Source organism: Toxorhynchites rutilus, chromosome 2, assembly GCF_029784135.1.
Source record: "Toxorhynchites rutilus septentrionalis strain SRP chromosome 2, ASM2978413v1, whole genome shotgun sequence".
Taxonomy (NCBI): Eukaryota; Metazoa; Arthropoda; class Insecta; order Diptera; family Culicidae; genus Toxorhynchites; species Toxorhynchites rutilus.
In genome coordinates this window covers 120,473,343-120,482,435 of record NC_073745.1, presented here as the reverse complement: position 1 = coordinate 120,482,435, position 9,093 = coordinate 120,473,343, and the positions used below count along the sequence as shown (strand labels likewise).

The following is a 9,093-nucleotide window of genomic DNA, read 5'->3' as shown; positions in this document are numbered from 1 at the left end:
CAATTATTTGGTATCGTTTATATAAAAATACATATATCGCGATAAAAAAAGGAGATGAGGGTGAAAATTGGTTATATATGGTTATAAATTTTTTTAAAGCCAAATTTATTCAAGAAAAAAATACGAAAACAACGTTATTCAGATTTTATTTGCATGGGACCACCCTAATCGGTATCAAATATAAAATATAATATCATTAAAATCGGTCGAGCCGTTTCGGAGGAGTTTGACCACGAACATCGTGACACGAGAATTTTATATCTATCTATATATATATAAATGGAGTGATGTCTGTCTGTCTGTCTGTCTGATTCTTATAGACTCGGAAACTACTGAACCGATCGACATGAAAATTGGTATGTAGGGGTTTTTGGGGCCGGGGAAGGTTTTCGTGATATTTTGAGACCCCTCCCTCCTCTCTAAGGGGGGGCTGCCATACAAATGAAACACAAATTTCTGCATTACTCGAGAATTAATCAAGCAAATGAAACCAAATTTGGCATGTGGAGGTTTTAGGATGCAATAAATGTTTCTATGGTGATAAGATACTCCTTCCCCCTCTCTTAGAGGGGGCTGCCATACAAATGAAACACAATTTTTTGCATTACTCGGAAATTAATCAATCAAACGAAACCAAAGTTGGCATGTGAAAGTTTTAGGGTGCAATAAATGTTTCTATGATGGTTAGACAGTCCTTCCTCCACTCAAAGGGGGGGCTGCCATACAAATGAAACACAAATTTCTGCATTACTCGAGAATTAATCTAGAAAATGAAACCAAATTTGGCATGTGGAGGTTTTAGGATGCAATAAATGTTTCTATGGTGTTAAGATACTCCTTCCCCCTCTCTTAGAGGGGGCTGCCGTACAAATGAAACACAAATTTTTGCATTACCCGAGAATTAATCAAGCAAATTAAACCAAATTAGGCATATGGAAACTTTAGGGTGCAATGAATGTTTCTATGGTGGTTAGATACCCCTCCCCCCTCTCTTAGGGGTGGCTGCCATACAAATAAAACACAAATTTCTGCATTACTCGAGAATTAATCAAGTAAATGGGCGGGACGAAGTTTGCCGGGTTAGCTAGTATAAGATATAGTATGAAAATCAATAGATAAATATCGTCAAAGCTTGTTTTTGTTATTGTTTGAATAACACATGCTACAGATAGGGAAACAAATCCCTAAGCTTGCTTATGTACACATCCGGCACAAGTTTTCTAACCTCAGCATCATCTGATTGTGCGAACTATTCAAATATCAGTAGCATTTTGGATGCCTGTTTCCACCAGCAATGTCTGGAAGGCACAGTTCTTCCCCAGCAGAATATCTGTATTGCATGGATCGCCGATCATGAAGGTACGTTCCGGATCCACCTTGTACTCCTTCTCCAAGATATCACAGAAATGCTTGTTCGGTTTTCCCATAACGAGGGGCTCACGTTCAGCACACGTCGTCATGATATTCACAATACTGCGCGTTCCAAGGATAACACAAAATAACAAATACTCCTCAAAACCAAAAACTACCGCGCCAACTTCTAGGTCTGCTTGAAACGCATGAACAGCTTCGCCTAGTGTTTCCAGCCAGGGCTCGGCAAAGTCATATTCAACTGAGGATAATCAGGGGTCCCTATGAAGAAAATCGCCCTCGCATTCAATTGGAAATGAGTTTTGGCTTCTTCCAGCATTTTCTCCGTCAACATGACTTCGGACGTTTAGTTGGTATCTCACTCTACGACCCGACTATCTCATTTCATTCCTCATCGTCAAATGGACTTCATTGCATATTGAAGTAGCTCCCCCCAAAATGAATTCGTTTCTCTCTCTCTCTCATGTATCACGTATGCATGTATCGATGTTCGACATTCGACACTGTTTCGATATAACCTCTCTACACATTTGTTCATGGGTTTTTGTATTATTTTTATAATGTTCAACAACTCATTTATCAATATCATTGGTAGCAGCCTGGATATTGATGCTTGATGTCATATGCGTGTTCTCCACCGCTACTGAATGGTTGTCGTCCACATAGGTGAATACAAACACTAAGATAGTATTCTGAGGTACACTAATTTCTTAGTGGAGGCGCCTGGAACTGGTATACCCAACTTTTAATTCGAAGGCCAGTTTGTCGCGAGATTTATCACAAAGTGAAGCAGATTGGCATCTATCAGTATCTTGAGAACTAGTGGAATCCAGGTTCGGCTGTACCTCTTTTCCAGATTCAGTGCTACCATCACCACGTTCTGTCTTTTTTTTGAACTCATAATGCTGAATTCCTAATTCGACCAGACACAATGAACGACTTCCTCCATGGGAAGATCGGTTTTGGTGATAGCTAATAGAGATTCATTTCGCTTGCCCAAAGGATTTTTTCGATCTCTCAGGAAAGAAGTTCAACGACAGCTCAAACCCTTTATTGATAAACATGGCTTCTCTTGGAAATGCACAATAATATTCTCGTATTGCTGAATGAAGAAGTGATTTTTTTTTCAATATTCATTTAACGTGCCACGTGGACATCATCTAAACTCCCTCCCCTCACCGTGGACAAGCGTGGCCATTTTCGTAACCCCTACCCCCCTAAAGTTGTCCACGTGGCATGTGGACAGTCCTTAATACTAACTGCATCTGTCTAAGTTCATTGGTTTTAGCTCACGGTGGGTAAACGATGAAGCCGTCCATTAATCGGCTAACTATTTTTTTCGCATCATAAATCAAGTTTTCGTTTCACTTTCTGTGAACGTAAAATAAGATTGTGTACGTGGGTAATGAGATTCGTGTCAGAGGGAGTTGTGGTGTGAATTGAAGTCAGGTTGAATGAATGTTGTATTCATCCGTCATGTCATTTTTTTTTTAAATTATACATATTAATTTCTAGTTATTTCCTAATTACAATATCCATAACTACTTACTACACTATTTACAAACAAATATTGGTAAGTAACATACATAACATTCCTAGCTGTCCTCTTTCTTCATTCACCCGTTTTACCAAAACGCATTGAGAGCCGAACTGAAGCGTCTTTTCTGTTGTTCCAACGTATGTTACGTAAACGCCGGTGAAAATCAAATAACCTTCCGTTTTTGAAATGTCTTACATTATAATTAATTGCCTCTCCTACTAGAAAAACAGCTGCTTTTTTGATATTATCTTTCCCAGATATGTCATCTGACAATACCTGCTCGGGTGTTCTATAGTGTAGTCTGAGTTTGATTTCAACAATTTCTCCAATCCATTTCCATATTTTTTTTTGCATCTGTGCATTTTTTTATTCTATGTAGGTTATTATCAAGTTCACCACACTTTTCACATACATAACATTCTAGACCATTAATTCTCTGGTTGTACATTTTCACATTGTTAGGAATTATATCGCTGAAGACTTCATACAGTACCGATTTTGTTGCTGTTGATAAACACTCTTTACTAATGTTGTCCCAAATTTGATTCCATCTTCCATGTAGGTGCTTTTCTTGAATCTTATTGATTCCATCTGTTTTACTCAAAAACAAATAGTAAAATTTGCGGCACGAATTAAAAAAGGGTCATTCTTCAGTTTGTTCGCTTTTTTAATTAGCTGATTTGTGTTTTGAGTTATATTTTTCAAAGTTCGAGATTGCATCAGAAAATGTTCCCCAGCAACATGTCTGTTCAGATTTATTAAACAGCAATGCTTTGGTTTTACTCTCTACATCTATTAGGTTAAGTCCTCCTCTTTCTGGACATTTGTATAGTTGGTTTTTGGCTACATTATATATAGGATTCCTGGCCCAAAGGAATCTTCCTGTTATCAGTCTTATTTTTGCCAGATGCCAACATCTCGTGAAACTGCTCCGCTGACCATCTTGGGGGTGCATAGCAACTACACATGAAGCTTCCGTTGATTTTGACGATCACGAAACCTTCCTGTGTGCTTTCCACCACTTCTTGGATGGGGTACCTTCCCATCACTAGTATTGCAGCCATCCCTGCTTTATCCACCACCCAGTTTCCGTTATCGCGAGGAACTCGGTACGGTTCTGCGATCATTGCAACGTCGCATTTAGTTTCAATTGTTGACTGCCACAACAATTGCTGTGCTATGTCGCAATGATTGAGGTTGAGCTGGGTAACCTCCAATACTGCGAACCCGCAATCGCCTTTTTGTACGCCGGACATTTGAAGCTACCTGTGACGTGGTCGTTTCCGTCCTCCTCCTTGCACAACATGCACCTCGGTTGCTTTGTGCAGTCTCTAGCAACGTGACCTTCCGTCCCGTACATCCTGCACAATTTCGATCTGTCAGGACCACCGCAGTTTTTCGCCTGGTGACCGAAGCCCATGCATTGAAAGCATCTCTCCATTTGCTTGGCCATACGAGGGGTAGCTTTCATCGGGCACACGGACCACCCCACTTTTATTTTACCCTTCTCCACCAGTTTATTCGCAGCTTGTTTCGAGAGCCGTATCGAGGCCGTTTGTGTCCCACCGTACGCCTTTCTCAGCCGGATTGTCATCGGCACATCGCCAAGGTCACATTGTGACTGTAACGCAGTTCTCAATTCCTCAACAGTCGTGATCTCGTCCAGATACCGGCACTCGATGGTTGATTCCTGAGAGAGAGCTCTCACCTTCGCCTCCTCCCCTAATGACTGCTCAATGAGTTGTTTGAAAGCAGAGCTCTTAACCGCTGGATCCTTTTTAAGCTCGAAGAGCATCTCGCCTTTCTGCGTGCGCCTAGTTTTCACGACGTTCTCGCCCAGTGTCTGCAACTCCGGATCGTCTCTCACTTTCCGAAGGATAGCTGCGTACGATACTCCAGCTGACACTTCAACGATCAAAGCATCGCCCTTGATTCGCTCCACTCGAGGTCCGAGTTTCTTCTTTTCCTGCTCAACTTTTTTCTTCTTCTCCTTCTGTTTTTTTGCGTTTTTCTGCCTGGTTATCGACAGTACGTCATTCACTGCTTTCACCTCCTTTCGCGTTACTCAGATCGTTCTTGGCCTTTTTCAGCTCTTCTTCTTCTCCTGGGGTGTCCCTCCTTCTCTTGTCCGATTGTGTGTTCAGAGGACCCTTCGGCGTCTCAAGTATCTCGACGGGTTTCTCCTTCGCCTCGAGCAGAGTCTTTTCAGCACCCTCTACTCTCATCTGCAGCTCCTTATACTCGCGTTCAGCAACCATGACGGCTGATCTGATGCTCGTCACCAGATGTTTTATTTTTAAGTGGACATTGTTTTTGTCCTTCGCGAACTCGTAAAGTTCGTTGACCTTTTTCCTAACGTCCGTGATGCTGAGCCTCTCAAGTTGCCCTTCTTGGGATGCGCTTGAGGTCAGCGTAAACAACTGGCTCTGTACGGAGCCAAGATCTCCTTGGAATGCTTGGGCATATACTCGAGTGATAGGTGACCTCAGCATTCGTCCGCTTCTCGCGAACACATTCTCCTCTCCATCGTTTGTTGGTGTGTTATTACTACTATTCATATTTTTCTGGGTCCCAACTTCGGGCCGCTATCTCTATAGGTAAAATTTGAGAAATGTACCATAGCTTTGACAGGGTAAATACATACAATATCCATGTTCTTTGCACTAAGTTAAGGTTCCTTGCAGAGCTTGTGAAAATTGTCGCCTGTATTTTCCTTATCAAGTGCTCCCGTGGCCGAGTGGTTAGCGTCAAACCTAACATGCCAGGGGTTCGGGTTCGATTCCCGTTCTGGTCGGGGAAATTTTTCTTCAAAGAAATTTCCTCTGACTTGCACTGTGGTCACGCGTATTCTAGAGCTTGCCACTCAGAATGCATTCAAGGCGTGTTATTTGGCATAGAAATCTCAACTAAGTACTAATGAAAATGACGCAAGTAATATTACGTTGAGACGGCGGAGTTCCTCTAGGAACGTTAGTGCCATATAAGAAGAAGAAGAAGAAGAAGAATTTTCCTTATCAAATCGTCATAGTTACTGCTAATCATTGATTTATAATTGGATTCAACTAGCATTCCTAAGATTTTAAGCTTTTTTTCTTCTTTTAATCGAGCGGGACCGATTTTGCATTCATTGAATCGAATAATTCCCAGTTTTTTTCAAATTCATCCTAATTTTTGCGAATTGAGTAAACTCTTCAATTAAACTAAGAGCTACATCGAGCTCCTGTTCATTCCTGATCACCAATATCAGATCGTCCGCGTATTCGAATAGTTTGCAAAAATTATCCATGATAAGAATACCATTCAAGTTTAAGTACAAAGTTCTTATCAAAGGTTCAAGATACAACGAAAATAGAAACATTGACATGGGACATCCTTGTCTTACCAATCGATTAATATGAACTTCTTCTGATAAAAATCCATTGATCAAAATTCATGACGATGAATTTTTGTACATAATTTTCAGTAAACTTAATTAGTTTTACTGGAATTTTAAACATATTCGAAATGTTCCACAAACACACGTGGCTCACCGAGTCTAAGGCCTTTTCCAAATCAATGGTCATAAGAACAAATATTTATTTCTTTGATTGTTGTGCTTTGATTATAATATTTCTAATTGCATCTAGATTGTTAACGCATGATTGGTTCTGTTTTCCTACAGTTTGTCCTACATCAAGTAACGAATCCATCACCGTCGCAAACCTGTTTGCTATTATTTTCACCAATAAGCTTATGGAATACGGACTATAATTCCATAAGCTTATTGGTCTGAAATTGTCTAGGCTTTTTGTATCTCCCTTCTTGTGAATGAGAGTTATTATTCCCGATGAGAAATTTTCCATTGGCTTCAAGCTGCCGGCCAAAAGACCATTGAACAGCTTCAGTAAATCTTTTTTGAGAATCTCAAAAGGGGTTGGGGCTTTGCTCAGTTTCCAGAATTCTAGACTTGATAATTTCTAGCTCAACATCTACGTTCTCCCCGTTCTCCCCAGAAATAACTTTGCGTTTATACATCGTTTAAATGTTGAGATCTTGTTGAAGTTGAAGTTGATTGATTTAGTTTTATAAAATTGTCTGACTTTCGCTTTGAAATCAATGCTCCACCATTCAGAAAATTTGTTTTGATATTTTTTCCGAATTTTCAGGTTTTCATATTCTGTTTTGAAATCATTTGTTGTGTTATCATCATTCAAAAAAGCAGAATTGATTTTCCAATAACCTCGTCCGAATGGCGTGGGATTGAAATTGGAATCTAACCGCATGGTGATCGGAAAAGGGTACTGGTATGGTTTCAAATTTCGATACCTGATTTATAAATTCTATAATAAAGTGGGAACTGTATAGACGCGAGGCTGATTCATTCCTAACGAAAATGAACTTTCTGTTCACTTTCGTTAGGAAGGCCCATTATACTCCAATTCTATATCTTTCAAAGCGAACAATCCTACTAATGACCGTAGTCCTTGACAAATATTGTGTGCTCGATTCTTTGTGTCTTTCTCGTCTATAACACAATTGAAATCTCCTCCCAACACGTGAAACTTTGCTGTCGTTTTATTAAAATGAACAGCAATTTTGTTACGGAAAAGATCATCTCACTCTGCGCGATGTTGACTGTCCGAATGCCCATAAACATTTATAAAATCAACATCCCCGATTTCTATTGATACAATTCTTCCGGTGGGAAAGTGTAGCTGAAGCCCCTATCGCCTTTCACACTAGTATGGCAGTGCCTTTGTTATATTCGCTGATATAAACGTATGCCACATATTGTGGTAAAAACGAAAATTTTTCAAATTGTATCTCCTGAATAAACAAAACGTCAAGATCTGATGCGATAACGAAATCTTTTAGAAGGTGTTTTTTCGAAAGAATCTCTATCGCGTTAATGTTAATAGAAGCTACTTTCCTGATGTAGTTCATGGCTGGATTAGACAAAGATTTCACTTATACCGCTTTCCTCCACGTTTTCCACTCATATTCTTGTGGGTGACTGAACTCTAACCTTTCCCGCTGCTATTCTTCTTAGTCACATCTTTAACCTTCGAAAGGGTTTGGATAATATCCAGTATGCTTTCCTCATCGCCAGATCTAGTGCTGCTGTTCTTCGTACGTTTTGGCCAAATCTTTGTCTTACCCTGTTTTACCTGGTCATCATTTGAATCGTCCGATGCTGACCGTGATGCTACCAAAAACACACAGCTTCTTTGCTGGGAACCTGAAAGATCCATACTAGTTTCAAACTTCCTAGCCTGTTCAAGTCGTTGCGCCAAAAAAACCTGCACCGGATGCCACCTTTGCATATAGTAGTGGTCTTGCTCTGTATAATCTCCTTCATGTGTCACCGAACTGATTCCCGCTCTGTCTACGTGGTTGCCTTCCTGAAGCTGAGGGCAGTTGACTTTCACCAGTGATTCGTTTGTGCTTCCTCTTCTGATGAAATCTACTGGTCAACTGTCAATTAGAATAACCATTTGCTAGCAGAGTTCATCAGTCATTCTCGCTCTTCTCGCTCGTCAATCCATTCCTAGTCAATTCAAGGCGTGCCGACGGCGAATGCCGAAGTAGTTCTAGACGAAGCGAAGCTACTGAGAGGAGAGTCGATTCTAATTTTTTATTTTCGAAGATTTCGGCCCTGATCTCAGCAGTAGGGTAGGACGGGGCTAGTTGGTAATTTTTGAATAAATTTGATTATAACTTTGTAGTACGGAATTTTGCATAAGAATGTTATGTACCACAATGAAGCAGCATCCAGTTCTCTGATGATACCAGTTGTCCCTACTACATAACACTTTTTTTCAAAATTTATAGCCTTCAGATATTGGACTACCAGGTAAGCAATGAGAATAATATTATCCAAGCCAAAATTAAAACCTATTTTATTAGATTTCGCCACAAATTCATTGCGAGATTTGTTTGAATTATTCGTAACGAAAAATAACTTCTTGTTATTTCCTATGAATTTGTTCATGACAACGGTTGCAAACGGTAGCGGAGTGTCCACTCACACTCACACTGGCTACCAACTTGTCTACTTGTCTACTATTAAGAATTGTCTAGGAGATACATGTTCGTTCACATTATGAACTAAAAAAATATAGGAGGTTGTGTCCAAGATACGATCGCATTGTTGACTTAGAACTACACTGTTATTTTATATAAGTCGCCATACATTGGTGGCT

At 40.1% G+C, this 9,093-nt stretch overlaps 1 protein-coding gene across 1 annotated transcript; it reads right to left on the bottom strand.

Annotated features, from left to right (window-relative positions):
* Nucleotides 1–1,253: 1,253 nt before the first annotated feature.
* LOC129766081 (glycerol-3-phosphate phosphatase-like) lies at nt 1,254–8,882 on the bottom strand. The gene is made up of 2 exons (XM_055766536.1): nt 8,647–8,882; nt 1,254–1,473 (listed from the first exon to the last, which is right to left on the bottom strand). The coding sequence occupies exons 1-2, from the start codon at nt 8,880–8,882 to the stop codon at nt 1,254–1,256; spliced, it is 456 nt and encodes a 151-aa protein (XP_055622511.1).
* Between the last annotated feature and the right edge of the window lie 211 nt (nt 8,883–9,093).